The sequence below is a fragment of the Oryctolagus cuniculus genome, chromosome 5 (assembly GCF_964237555.1).
Source record: "Oryctolagus cuniculus chromosome 5, mOryCun1.1, whole genome shotgun sequence".
Classification (NCBI taxonomy): Eukaryota; Metazoa; Chordata; class Mammalia; order Lagomorpha; family Leporidae; genus Oryctolagus; species Oryctolagus cuniculus.
This window is the reverse complement of record NC_091436.1, coordinates 132,315,888-132,330,690: the sequence shown is the minus strand read 5'-3', so window position 1 is coordinate 132,330,690 and position 14,803 is coordinate 132,315,888. Positions and strand designations below refer to the sequence as shown.

At 53.0% G+C, this 14,803-nt stretch overlaps 1 protein-coding gene across 3 annotated transcripts in view; it reads left to right on the top strand.

Moving 5' to 3' along the window:
* Positions 1-14,109, top strand: part of TBC1D22B (TBC1 domain family member 22B) — a 76,878-nt gene extending 62,769 nt beyond the window's left edge. For 2 of the 3 annotated variants that reach the window (XM_002714652.5, XM_070074127.1), the window contains one exon: positions 12,222-14,109. In XM_002714652.5, coding sequence (XP_002714698.1) covers positions 12,222-12,350 — 129 coding nt within the window. In that variant the 3' untranslated portion in view covers positions 12,351-14,109. Of the gene's footprint in view, positions 1-10,168; positions 11,366-12,221 lie in introns of those variants that run through there. The other variant, XM_008262859.4, reaches the window with a different exon arrangement.
* The last annotated feature ends 694 nt before the right edge of the window (positions 14,110-14,803 follow it).

Sequence of the window (14,803 nt, the reverse complement as noted above, 5' to 3'; positions counted from 1 at the left end):
GGGAAGGGAGAGATTGCAATTTTGAATACAGTAGCCAGGATAGGCCCAATGAGAAGATGACATTGGGCAAGGGCTTGAGAGCCTTGGGACCTCTCAGGGAGGAGTTGGGGCCAAAGGATTGGCCAGTGCAGCCCATGGCTGGGCCAAGTGAGCATGGTGGTGACCAGTGTGGCAGAGAGACAAGGTCACATAAGACATCAAAACCGGCCGGCGCCGCGGCTCACTAGGCTAATCCTCCACCTGTGGCGCCGGCACACGGGATTCTAGTCCCGGTCGGGGCGCCGGATTCTGTCCCAGTTGCTCCTCTTCCAGGCCAGCTCTCTGCTGTGGCCCGGGAGTGCAGTGGAGGATGGCCCAAGTGCTTGGGTCCTGCACCCCATGGGAGACCAGTTGAAGCACCTGGCTCCTGGCTTCGGATCAGCGCGGTGCTCCGGCAGCAGTGCGCTGGCCACGGCAGCCATTGGAGGGTGAACCAACGGCAAAAGAAGACCTTTCTCTCTGTCTCTCTGTTTCACTGTCCACTCTGCCTGTCCTAAAAAAAAAAAAAAAAAGACATCAAAACCACTGCAAGGACTTTTGCCTTTTACTCTGAGTTTAGTCGAACCCCAAGAGGGTCATGAACTGACCCGTTTTCAGAGGCTTGCTCTGGTGCCTGTGCAGGCAGTTGGGGTAGGGAAGGTGGAAACAGAAACCACAAGGGACCATCTTGTGGTCTTCTAGGTAGGACGTGGAGTGGGGGACAGTAGGGGTGTGAGAAGCGCCAGGTTGGGGATCTACTTCATAAATAAAGGCAGCAGGATTTTCTGGTGAATTGAGCACGGAGTATGACAGAAGGGGATAGGGCTGTGGAGTGGTGGGTTAACGGGGAGTCCCGGTGGCAGCAGTTTCTGTGTGAGGGGCTGTTAGCCAGCCAAACGGAGACGTGGACTGGACAGATAAAGCTGATGAGTCTGGGGGTCAGCAGGGAGAGGTCTAGATTGGACACAGAAATTTAGGAGCCATTGGCCAGGTGCTGGACTTAAAGCCGGATTCTGAGTGAGGTTGCCAAGGAAGTGAGTGTGGACTGAAAAGAGAAACAGACCGAGGCCTGGCACACTCCTCCATCGAGAGGTCAGGGAGAAGAGGTGGACTGTGCCTAGAAGGCCGAATGGGGGTGACCAGTGAGACAGCAGCTTCCTGGAAGCCCTAGGTGAGGAGACTGGGGAAGGGCCTGTGTCAGGTGGGGAGTGGTGGGCAGCTGCTCGCGGGGGCAGGCAGTCTCCTCAGGTTCTGCAGTCAGAGGGAGACCAGCCCGAGGTCATCCATGTGGGGGCAGACTTTGTATGTTTCTGAACTGAATGGGCTTTTTGTTTGTTTTTAATAAACATATTTTTAAAGATTCATTTATTTATTTAAAAGGCAAAGTTACAAAGAAGAAGAGACTCTAGAGAGAGAGGTCTTCCATCCACTGGTTCACTCCCCAAATGGTGACAATGGCTAGGGCTGAGCCAGGCTGAAGCCAGGAGCCAGGAGCTTCTTCCAGGTCTCCCAGATGGGTGCAGGGCCCCAAGCTCTTGGTCCATCTTCCACTGCTTTTCCCTGGCACATTAACAGGGAGCTGGATCAGAAGTGGAGCAGCCAGGACTTGAGTCAGTACCTGTATGGGATGCCAGCACTGCAGGTGGTAGCCTAACCCGCTGCACCACAGCACTAGCCTTCAAGATATATTCTTTATAGGAAAAAGAAAGCCAGAGAAGGCTGAACATTTTTCTGAGTTCTAACTGTAACATAGGTGTTGTCAGGAGTGGCAGTGTCTCCGTGTGGTCCCCAAGCAGTGCCCTTCTGTAGCTGGTATTAGGTGACGAGAGAACAGAAGCCCACTCAGCAGATGGAGGGAGACAGGACCTGTCAGGCAAGGGAACATCTTCTGGAGGGGTCGACATCAGAGAGTAGATGCTAGCCGTGGTGCCAAGGCCACAGGCTGCTGATTAAGACCCACAGCCTCTGCCAGGCGGCAGCGTAAGTGATGTTCTGAGATAAATGAGGACAAGGGGCTGGAACGGCCGTGTGCCGGGTGAGCTATCAATCCTGGTAATGTGCTGGAGGTGGGCAGGGTATCGAGAGCATGAGGTCTAATTGAGTTATCATGAGCCAGGCTGGGCGAGCCGTGTCAGAGCGGATCAGAGTGCTCCCTGCGTTGGCAGAGGGAGGTGGAGGCGATTCCTGAAATGGCTCTCAGTGACTCAGTGTCCACAGAGCAGAGGACAAGACTCCATGACTTGAAGACAGTGTTCATCATGAAGACATTACTGACCAGGTGGCACATTCCTTACCTGATGGATTGGAGGTCTCAGCTGGGACCCAGAGGAACCCGGGGCCTGCTGTGTGTGCTGTGTCAGTGTCTCGGTAATCCTGGCGCAGGGGTCTCACTCTGTTTTACACAGAACGGAATAGGCAGTTAGATGGGGTAATCTGCACATTCTCTCCCCCTACCCCCTGGCCCAGTTCTAAATTCTCTAAGTAGTGAAAGACTGTGTTGGGCCAGACAGGCAGTACCCTTTAGGAGACAGAATTACGGCAGAGGTGTGAGGAACAAGGCCACGAGAGCACTGTGTAGCGTTGGGAGCCACTGCGTGCAGCCTTTGATGACAAAGTAGGCGTGTGCTTCTTCACTGCTAAGGGGCCGCTTGCAATTAAATCACTGCCAAGGAAGCTCTGGGAATGAACACAGGTCTCTTGGAAAGCCAGCATTTCCGGGCTAAAAGCTTCAGTGAGTGACTTGGAGAAAAACTGGGTGAAGTGGTTATGGAAGTACAAGTGGGAGTCTGATCAGACCTGCCACCATCAGCTTCAAAGAGCAGGGGTAAGAGCCACCTGTCCCTGCTGCCGGAGTGGGAGCTGTGCAAGATAGTCCAGTGTTAAATCACAGTTTTTGGAGCCAGAATGCCTTGGTCAAATCCCAGCCCTGCTGCTCTTCTATATATGCAACCTTAAGCAAGTAACTTGGCTCTCTGTGCCTCAGAGTTCTTGTCTGTAAAATGGGACAGTAATACCTACTCCTAGGGCTATTACGAGGGTTAAACAAGTTAATCTATGTGAAGCAGTTAGAATGGAACGCTTGGGCCGGCGCTGCAGCTCAATAGGCTAATCCTCTGCCTGTGGTGCCGGCACACCAGGTTCTAGTCCTGGTCGGGGCACCGGATTCTGTCCCGGTTGCCCCTCTTCCAGGCCAGCTCTCTGCTCTGGCCTGGGAGTGCAATGGAGGATGGCCCATGCTGCACCAGCATGGGAGACCAGGAGAAGCACCTGGCTCCTGCCTTCGGATCAGCGCGGTGCGCCGGCTGCAGCGCGGCGGCCATTGGAGGGTGAACCAACGGCAAAACGAAGACCTTTCTCTCTGTCTCTCTCTCTCTCACTGTCCACTCTGCCTGTCAAAAAAAAAAAAAAAAGGAATGGAGCGCTTGACTTAGTTCTCAAAGCAGCATGCTTTTTCTCCTTAATGTCATTATTATGTGCACCATACTCCCAAATCTGAGGATCAATGAAGTGAATACAGAGCCTTAAGACCCCAAGTTTCTAATTAAGTAATTTTTTTTGACATAACAAAAAATGAGGCCATGGCAGGCTCATCCTGGGTGAAACCCGAGCCAGGGGAGGAGGCAGCAGATGTGCAGAGGTGAAAGGCATTGTGCGTGCTGTTACAGGAACCCCCAGAAGGAAGGGGCCCTGTGTCTCCCTGGCCAAGCGGCTGTCTGGGGTCACTGCTGGAGACAGACGCAGATGGGAGGCTCTCCCTAAGGGCTTTCCTCCCTGAGGCCTCTGAGCAGGGGAACCCGAGGCATTTGGGGGCAGAATGACCAGGTCCTCCGGGGCCCCTGGCTGCATGGCCTGAGCTTCCAGCAGAACTGGGCCAGAGTTGTTTTGTGGTAGGAGGAGGACCTACCAGCAGGCTGGGCAGGTGTCACAGAACAATGGTGATAATTTAGGTTGCATCATATGGGATTATTTCTGGCAGATTCATAAGACCCACTCTTAATAATAGCTCCTCCTTAGCACTTCCAGTGTGTGGGCACTATTCTGAATGTTTATGTATAGTAATTCCTTTATTCCTCACACAGCCCTGTGAGCAGACCATAACAGCGAGCATTGTGTGACTAGGCCCTAGTGGCAGAGACCTAGAACCCTGTCTCTGGACCACTGTGCTCTGGTTCCTCTCGCTCAGACTGCTGGGTGCTTCCTGGAGCACTTGAGACAAACACACGAGGGGCTGCTCCCAGGCAAGGATCTGCGTAGTCCTCCTCCTCCTCTCCAGACTTCCTCACCCACCAGTTAGCCTCCCCCTCATTGGCTGTCGCTAAGGAAATATTTAAGGGTTAACTGCAGCAGGCGTCCCTCGAGAGAGAGAGTGACTCTGTGTGTGGGATCCCACCACCCAGGCTGCATGGAGTGGTCAGGTTCTGGTTGGGTTTTGGTCAGATGCATGGTTGTGGAGGATGGTGGTATTGAGTGGGGAGGGACGTGGGTCCTCTGAGGCCCAGGAGGTGTTCCATGTCAGCCCTGGGTGGTGGTTTCCTTGGGGATGTACATGTGTAAAACATTGTCCACTGTACACTTAAGACCTGGGTCATGAGGCCACCTGCTGAGTAGACAGCTGACCGTGTAAAGACTGCCCAGAGCGGAGCGGATAGATGCTGCCTTTCTCACGTGGGAAGGCCAAAGAGTGTTGGACCCCTGGGCCCAAGTGGGGGTCTCCAAGTTGTTAGCATCTTGCATGCTTGAGTGAGCCCACTGGGATCCAGGACTGCCAAGTCCCAGGACCTGGGTGCGGGGCGGTGGCCGTGCAGGGGAGTGTGCAGCACCGAGTGTGTCGGGACACGAGCAGTAATGGTGGGAAACCTTCCCTGCTACAGGCAGCCGTGGTCATGGTCAGGAAGGTGTCTGCCTGGGACGGGACCACCCCATCATGTTCCCATGACTGCCATGTTCAGTGGTGCGCCACCAAGGGAGTGAGCAGCCACTCCTCTTCCCCACGTGAGCCTCAGGAGGACTGTGTCTAGGCTGGCAGTAGGGAATCTGCCTCCCATTAAGACTTCCTGTTGCCCCCCCAAGTCCTGGAAGAAGGAGGGAAGCCAAGGGGCCTCAGGGGATGGAGGGTGGAGATGTGGTGGGGAGAGGCTGCTGTGGCTGCCTGATGGAAGCCACACTGACGCGAGCCCTTCCTAGCGCCCGCCCCCGGCCTGCACTGGGCCAGGTGTCATCCGCCTGATGGCGAGGAAGGGATGTTAGAGCATGGCCAGCCCCCGGAGCCCTGCAGAAGAGTTCTAGCACAGAGGCCGCCGGAGCCGAGGCTCTGCAGGAGCTAGGCAGAGAGGACACAGCGCGCCAGGCAGGCCCAGCCAGGCCCACTGCAGGGAAGGCCAGGGCAGGAAATGGGGTTTCTTCTGAAACACAGAGGCGTTTTTGCCCCCTTCCTTGGTCCATCCACAGTGCCCATCATTAAGCCTGGCCCAGCACTCTCTAGGCCTTGACCTACACTGCTTACTCTTTGGGGTGGGCTGAGGAGGGTACCTGTTCCCATCTCAGAAAGCCAGCAGAGTGCACAGGGGAGTGTCAGACATAAATTCTGTTGTTGTTGTTTAATTTATTTATTTGAAAGAGCGAGAGAGAATGTAGCTTCCATCTGCTGGTTCTCTCCCCAAATGGCCACAACAGCCAGGTCTGGGCCAGGCCAAAGCCAGGAGTCTGGAACACCATTCAGGTTTCCATGTAGGTGGCAGGGGTCCAGGTACTTGGCCATCTTCTGCTGCCTTCTCAGGCACATTCATGGATGCTGGGTTGGAAGTAAATTAGCCAGGCCTGGAACTGGCACTCCAGTATGGGATGCCGGCATCTCAAGTGGTGGCTTAACCCACTGCACCACAACATCAGCCTCCACTCCATTGTTCAGTAACAAAAGTTTGGCATTAAGAGTGGACTTTCAGCTTCTCACCTCTGGCCCAGGCTAACCCTAGAGTACCAGAAGAGACTGGCAGAACCCTGGAATCAGGTCACGGGGAAACATTTTTATTCCTGACAGCCTTCGGCAGAGTACACCATCAGAGCAGGTCACAGGTGTCAGACTGAGAGGAAGACGTCCCACAGCAGGTTCATGTCAAACCCAGAAGGATGGCCCAGTGCCGAGTGCCCTCCATGAGGGGGAAGGAGCAGCGGCCGCCCCCAGAACTATACCCAAGACTCGGGGAGTGGTTGGAGGAAGGGAAGCAGGCTTCAGTGTGTGCTTAGAGGCCCGTAGGCTCCCAGATGAAAGCATGCCGGAAACTGGTCTGGAAGAAAGGGCCCCACAGGAGGCCTGGAAGCCGTCTCACTGCAGCAGGGCGTTTCCAGGAGCAGAGTGCGCCTGTGTCGGCGTCTGAGCACGCACTCGGGCGCCGCAGTCTCGGAAGCCGTCCTGGGAAAGCGGCCCTGTGGGAGCACGTGGTAGCCCATGAAGATGTCGGGGCAGTGCCGCCAGGGCATCGGCGGCTCAGAGCTGGTTCTGAGAAGCACCTGCCAGGGCCTCTGGGCGCTCATAGCGTGCCTTTAAGTACATAAAAGGGAAACGGCAGGAAGTGGGACCAGCTGAGGACCTCAAACCAGAGCGCCAAGTGGTCTCAGAATTCTTTGCTTCTGTCTTAGGGAAGATAAGTTTGGCGAGGTTCCCACTCCGAAGGTGTCTTTTGAGGACACAGGCTGGGGTTATTAAATGAAACAGTGCAGGCCCGTGGGATGTTCCAGGCCTAAATCACACACTAAATGTAAATAATTCCCTTGAACCAGATGGCATCCACCCACAGCCTCTGCAGGGACTCCAGGGTGCGATGTGGAAGCGAGCCCAACCCCGTCTTTACAGACGTTTGCTGACTTGGCCGTTTACATCCTGCCGTAAGAGAGATTCAGGGGGACTGAAGCTTTTCAGCCGGGTCAGGCTCAGGTTCAGGGAAGCGCTGGGGGCGCTCTGACGGCACTCTGATGGGACAGCTCGCCGAGTGCACTGAGTGCTTTGGGGCAGGGGGACACCCCAGTGAATGGACCCAGAAACTAACAGGCAGAGATGCATCTGTGAAAATGCACTGTGACCACAGGAAGTGTTGTGCTACTTCGCTGATTCTCAGAAACACAAGAGGTTTGTTGCATAGCGCTTATTTGACTAGGAAAGTATTTTTCATGCCTAAATACACTGTACACTTGCAAAGAATGTGTTCCAGCATTGCGCAGTGACTCCCTGTAAGAGTCTCATTTAATAGCAAGTGTTTGATACGGCCTTTTGCTGTTAATGATTACTCGCCTGTCCTTGGTTGCACTGCCCTTGGCTCCAGGTAAAATTAATCCGCTCCTTCAGAGTGCCTCTTCTCTGACTCCTTTATTCCTCTGCTCTAGGCCCCTGCTTCTCTTCTCCCTCCAGGGCCTTCAGACAGTTCATGGACAGTGTGTACTATGAAAAATCTATGCATGGATTTCAGTGTCTTTTTTGCACCAAATTAAATTTCATTTTGTAATTCCATTTTCCACACGCTGTTTGAAGTACTTTCATAGAGGATTGTGGTTATATGCATCGATTATTGGGTTGGCCCAGATTATTTGGGTTCCACTCCCAGCCCAGACTGTTCTGTGATCTTAGACGAGTTCCTTACCCTGTGTCCCTCAATTTCCTCATCTGTAGGATGGATTTAATAATATGCATCTCATGAGTTGATGTGAGGATTCAGTGAATGAATCCAAGTTATGTGTAAAGCATTAGAGCCCCACCTGGCCTGTAACAGGTGCTCAATCGATGGTCACTTCCCCTCTAAGAATCCCTGAGTTCTCCCCTGCCCCTCATTTCTAGCCCAGAGCATGCTCTAATGAGGTTCCCGTGTACCTTTTCCTTACTTAAAGAAAAGTCTTGGAGTAGGTGTTGTGGTGCAGTGGTTAAGACACTGATTGGGGGGCTGGCGCTGTTGAACAGCGGGTAAAGCCACCACCTGCAGTGCCAGCATCCCACATGGGCACCGGTTCAAGTCCCGGCTGCTCCACTTCTGATCCAGCTCTCTGTTGTGCCCTGGGAAAGCAGTAGAAAATGGCCCAAGACACTGATTGTTTCCCCTGTATTCCATGTTGGAGTGCCTGGGATCGAGTCCCAACTCTGCTTCCAGTCCAGCTTGCTGCTGATGTTCACCCTGGGAGGCAACAGATGATGGCTCGAGTTCTGGGTCCCTGCCACCTATGTAGGAGATCCGAATGGTGCTCCGGGCTTCTGGCTTTGGCCTGGCCCAGCCCTGGCTGTTGCAGGCATTTGGGGAGTGAAACAGCTGATGGAAGGTCGATCTCTCTCTCCCTCTGTCTTTCAAAAATAATTTTTAAAAAGTAAAGTCTCTTTGCTTATTATGTAATATTGCTTCTTTCCTTTTGCCCCTCAACTTATTTTTTTGTTTGTTTGTTTGGGTTTTTTCCCCACTCCTCACACAAGGCTTAGATTCCTCCCCTGTTGCCTTTCCTTTTCCTTTGCAGCGTGAGGGTTTCCTGCAGGTCCCGGTGCCAGGCCCTTCTGTGGAAGGCCATTGTCCCTTTGCATTAATTAGGAACCGCTGCTTGATGCCTACCCTACAAGCTGTCTTCTCCCAGCTAGTGTTTCCTCTGACTGCATGTCATGCTTAATGTTCCCACGAACTGGCTTTGTAGCCAGTCACCACCAGCCATCCCTGCCCCAGGAGTGCCTCTGCTCTACCCCTAGGTTACTCCTGACCTGCGAGTAACACCTTTGTCCCCCAGCCGCTGTCATTCAGTTTCTGCTCCATTCATTGGAGGGGTTTGGGGTGGTGGTGGGGATGCTGCAGTTCCCAGACACAGCCACATGGTGGCAGAGTGGCTCCTTATAACTAAGCCTCACTTCCCTGGGGGAGGTGGAACACTGACTTGTCCAGGGGTAGAATTATTTGGAAGCTTCTGGGAGGTTTCTGTTGCCGGTAGAAGAGTTAGAAATTACAGGTAGTTCCCATCCTGGCAAATACTATTCCCTTCTAGAAGCTCAGCCCTGTGCTGGTTGTGTTTCTTACCAGTTAAACTCATGTATAGTAACCATTGTAGAAAAAGCAGAACATTCCAGTAAGCAAATGAGTTTGTTTTTGAAATGCTGTGCTTACTCTGTGTTTTATTTTCTGTCTGTAAAGCTGTTGTCCTGCGAAGGGACCCAAAGACATCCAAGGGTGTCTGAAGTGTGGAAGCTAAGACCCCGGGGAGAGAGGCTGCCTGCCTCAGAACCTGCTCCCTGCGTGGGACCAACCCCTTTTACAGGGATGCGGGCACTGGGGAAGGAAGCCGGAAGCAGAGGGCCCGGGGGTCAGGAAGCTCATGGGTGGCATTATATTCCAATGTCAACTTTTTTTGAAGTTGAGATAGAAATGGTGGTTCTCTTTAAAAAAAAAAAAAAAAAAGCAGCAGCAGCTTTGTGACAGACATAGGACAGAGGCCGAGGGCGGGCCGAAGGAGACCTGCTGGGTGAGGAGTGGGCGTTCCAGAGGTGTGTGGAGGGCTGAGGGAGCCCAGCACCTGGCTGAGGAAGTGGCCTTGATGAGTGACCTTCAGCAGCAGGGTGGGGAGGGGCCTTGCCCTGAGGGCCCAGGGAGGGAGCTGACTGCTGGCACCGGTGGAGGGCACCCCAGTTCCCTTCTGCTTGTCCTCTTCCTGTGGGCTCACCTCTGTGTCCACAAAGGCGTTTGTTCCCAGGGGTCTGAGAGAAAGTGGTTGCAGTGAATGAAGCACATGTTTACTCAGAGTGGTCAGTGCTGGCGGGGACCCAGGAATATGGGCTTTTTTCTGGAATGCACTTTTTTCTGGATGAACATTAAGTGCCTTTACAATTCGGTGCCCTTTGCCACAGTAATTTCATTTCTAGGAACCTAGCCCAAAGAAACAATCCAAGATATGGCTTTTTGCACAAAGATATTCATTATAATTTTATTAAGGTGAAAACCCAGAAATAATTAAGGGTTCAAAACAGGAAGATAATTATGGTCCACCTTACATCATGGAAAATTCTTTGGTCATTGAAATGTCTACAGGAGTATTTAATATTAGAGGAAATGTTCATGATAAATGCTAAATAGATTCAGAATTATGTAGAGAAAACCTAAAATGTCACATTCATTTTTTATTCTAATCTTCTTTTTAATAGGCTGTTTCCATGGAGCTGTTTAAGGGACATGGACTTTGAAAACTGGAGAGAATTTTTGTCAGTAATTAAAATAAATTTTTGTTAGTAACCTTTATTTTTTTCTTAATTTGAGAGGTAGAGTTACAGACAGTGAGAGGGAGAGACAAAGATAAAGGTCTTCCATCTGCTGGTTCACTCCTCAGATGGCTGCAATGGCCGGAGCTGCACCAATCCAGAGCCAGGAGCCAGGAGTTTCTTCCAGGTCTCCCATGCGGGTGCAGGGGCCAAGCACTTGGGCCATCCTCCACTGCCCTCTCAGGCCACAGCAGAGAGCTGGCCTGGAAGAAGAGCAACCGGGACTAGAACCCAGCACCCATATGGGATGCCAGCACTGCAGACAGAGGATTAATCTACTGCGCCACAGCACCGGCCCTTAGTAACTTTAAAAAAAAAAGAAAAGAAAATTATTTATTTGAGAGACAGAGTTCCCATTCACTGGTTCACTCTCCAGACATCCACAATGGCTGACACTCAGCCGGCCAAAGCTGGGAGTCAGGAACTCAATTCACGTCTCCCATGTGGGTGCAGGAACCCAATAGCTTGAGCCATCACTTCAGCTTGGCAGGAAGCTGGAGTCAGGAGCCAGAGGCCAGAATCAAACCCAGGCACTCAGAGGTGGGTGTGAACATCTTAACCACAAGGCCAGGTGCTCCCCGCCTCTCACCACCCCACAATAGGATTTAGATAAGTAGAAGGGGGAAAAAAGTGTTCCTAGTGAAAGGACAGCAAAAATTAAACCATGCAGGTGTAGTAAATATGGCTGAAGTAGGCCTGGCTGGATGAGCTGGCCGGGCAGGTAGAGGCCAGCCTCTGGGGACCAGGCCAAGGGCAACCATGGGCTCTCTACTGAAAAGCAAGATGTGGAGAAAGGTGTCAGATGCCAAGGGGTGTGTGCTACAGTCATTATCAATAGGGAGCTTTTTAAAGTAGCAAATTAAGTATTTAACAAAAAGGAAATGGTTGAGTAAGTGAGCATATAGCACATGATGGACTAGTAGCATTAAGAATAATTTTTAAAATGTTTTGTTTCTTATTTATTTGAGAGGTCAAGAGACAGAAACGATCAGAAAGAGAACTCCCATCAAATGACTTACTCCCCAAATGCCTGCAGTGACTGGCACTGGACTGGGCCAAAGCCAGGGGCGAGAGTTCAGTCCAGGTGTCCCACGTGGGTTCTGGGAAGCCAGCTACTTGAGCCATCACCTCCTGTCTCCCGGGGTCTGCGTTAGCACGAAGCTGGATGGGGGAGTGCAGCTGGGACTCGAATCCAGGTACTCCCGGTGTCTTAACTGCCGGGCCAGTTCCTGCCCCAAGAATAATCATGTTTGAAGGCTGTTGTGGAAAAACATGAAAGTTGTAGTACCAAGTGATGATTAAAGCACGTACTAAGTCAGTAGTTACGATTATATCTACTGAAAGAAAGAATGCACAGAAAAAGACTGAAAATACATACTTGAAAATTAAGAGAGGTATGTTTGGATGACAAGAAATTCTTTTAAAAATCTTTATTGTTGGGGCAGGCACTGTGGCACAGCAGGGTCAGCCACTGCTTGGTCTGCTCATATTCCATCTCAGAGAATCTGGTTCAAGTCCTGGCTGCTCTGCTTCCAGTCCAGCTTCCTGCTGATGCACCTGAGAGGCAGCAGATGATGCCCCAGTACTTGGGTCCCTGTCGCCCATGTGGGAGACCCAGACTAAATTCCTGGCTCCTGGCTTTGGCCAGGCCCAGCCTTGTTGGCTGTTGTACTTTGGGCTGTTGTACTTTGTTGAACCAGTGGATTGAAGATAGCTCGCTCACTCTCTCCCAATCTTTCTGTCTCTGCTATTTTTAAAGAGGCAGGTGTTAGTGAACCAGAGAACTGACCAAAGCATTCAGAGTGTTCCTGAGGCGAGCTAGAGCCTAGGGTGCCGAGGAAGGGGAGAGCCTTTGGGAGTCTGAGCCGGCAGGCAGGGCCCCATGCCAGGCCTCGGTCTGCAGTGTGGGTTGGTGTGAAAGTCCTTTCTCGTATTCCAGGGGCTGCTCATGCTGCTGCAGAACCTGCCCACGATACACTGGGGCAACGAAGAGATCGGGCTGCTGCTCGCCGAGGCCTACAGACTCAAGTACATGTTTGCCGACGCCCCCAATCACTACCGCCGATAGGTGCTGTCTCCCTGGGGACCCAGACTGCCCCATCAGTGATGGCAATCTGATCACTGTGGCCACTGTGCGAGCCGCGGACCCCGGCCAGGAACCACTCGTGCTGTACAAAGCTCACACCCACCGCCCAGGTCTTAACTTGTTGGCATCCAGCACTCCAAGTCTCTGGATGCGTCTCTTGGACCACTGTCAGTATTCCATGCTGTGCGGATGGGCCCAGCTCTGGGAGAGGACAGAAGAAGAGGTACAGGGTTGTCTGCCCCTTCAAAACAAACTGGACAAAAGAAGGGGAAGGCTCAGGGTCCCCATTCACATTGTCCCTACCAGGGCTGGCTATGTCTCTGCCTCCAGGCCCCAACTGATACTGTTGCTTTTTGTGACTTAGTTTGATTTGATCACAGGTCAAAAACACCTATGTTTTCAAGTCTCCTGGCCCTCATCCCTCTCCCTGGTTTCCTAGCCCTTCCCCTTCTGCCTAGTCTGAGCCAGTGAGGGGCAGCCTGCTAGACTGTGGTTCCCAGAGGAGGGAGGCCGGCACCCCAGAGCTAGGAGTTCTGTTCCTCCTTCCTCACCAGACGTCTGTGTGCGCACACGCCCTCCGCATCTAGTTACACGGATGAATTTCCACGTCCCCTCCAGCCCGACCGCCCCAGCTGGGAGGGGCCCCAGGGCCCAGCGGCCGAGCGGCCCTTGAGAAGGATCAGGGCGGGAGGGAGAAGGGGCTCTTTCCCTCTCAACCTTTTTCCATGATGACCCACTCCAAGATATTATGTGTAAATTGTGTTATTATGTATATGGGTAAAGATGTACAAATATATGTCCTCTTTGTAGCAGATATGATTTTATATTTATAATGTGCATCAACATGTGGACGCAGTGTAGGTCGCTGGCACAGAGGCAGGTGCCCGCGGGGCTGCCGCGCCCCCAGCTGGGTGTCAGGATGCCCTGCACCGAGGCGCCGCGGGGGTGCTGCCAGCCGGAGTGTGGCCGTGCCTGGGAGCCAGCAGCAGCCCTCCAAGCCTCAGTCTCTGTTTCTCTCCTCCCCTTCCTTCCCACCCGTCCCAGGCCTTGCTGGAGCACTGCCCTGCCCTCCCCCCGCAGCACACAGAGCCCCCACCTGTCCCCCAGCAGCCTCCCCTAGAACGGACTGTGGGGGCAGAAGCCCTTTTTGCAAGTATTTGGTCCCTGCCCCTCCCTCAGGATCTGCAGAGCGCCTTCGACCTCACACGTTTAGGTCAGCGTGGAATTCAGGGCAGAAGCTGTGCTGACCAGTCAGTGCCAAGGCAAAGGCTGCCCGTGTCCCTGGGCCGGGGGCTCTTCTCAGAGAGCGGCGTTCCGTGTCCCCTGCCGCCGCCATCACACCCCACACAGCTCGTGACCCCATTTGGTTTCTGGTGGTGGGAGGTTGGCCACCACCTGTCACCCTCCTGAAGCCGAGCAGCGTCCCCAGTGGGCACCACCCTCAAGTCTCTCTGCCAATGGAGCCTGCCTCGCCCCCGCCCACAGCCCGCTGGGAAGGGTCAGGTCCTCCGGAGCTGTTTCTCAGGCGTTCTTTGTCCCCAGCCCTCTTCCTCTGCCCGTCAGTGGGCCTCAGTAGTCCCCTCCACACAGTGGGAGGGCTGCGGCCCGCCCTCCCGACACTGACAAGAGACAGACACTTGTGTTCCCAAGTGGTGGTTTTATTTTTTTAGTTTTCATGTTTGTATGGGAAATTGTGGATAAAGTGAAAGAACTGTAAATAAATAGTGTATTTCCTCCTCTATCTGCTGCTTTCTCTCTCGCCAATTCACATAACCCCTGTGGTCTCCTTTTCTCGAGTTTTTCTTGTTCCTCCTGGTAAGTACAGGGCCAGGTTTCAGTCGGGCAAGCAGGGCCTCAGCCAGAGGATGCCAGTGGCCACTCGGTGCGACGCCTGCTCGGCGAAGTGTGGGCCAGGGTCCCTCACCACTGACAGAGGGCCTTTGTGCGCCCTGCTGGAGATGAGCGCTTGGCGCGGCCATTTCCTTAATACAAAACAAACTTCTTCCTACTTCATTTTTCAAAGGGCTCATTTCTAAAGTTCTTTAATTTATTAATTTATTTGAAAGACAGATACAGCAATCTTCCATCCTCCGAGTCACTCCGCAACTGCCCACAGTAACCCCAGACTGGGCCAGGTGAAAGCCAGGAGCCAGGAACTCAATCCGGGTCCTCCTGCGTGGCAGGGACCCAACCACTAGAGCCATCCCTGCTGCCTCCCAGGATGCGCATGAGGAGGAAGCTGAAGTCTGGAGTGGAGCTGGTCTCTAACCCAGGCACTCGGATGGGCTGCAGGTGCCGAGCAGTGTCCCATCCGCTGTGCCAGACGCCTGCTCCCCCAGGGCTCATCTGGGAGAGTTTCTTGGTTTCAGTTGTTAGGACCCAAATAAGGATTAAATTCAGTCACGTGTCAGAAACCAAAAATAACAATGGCTTAC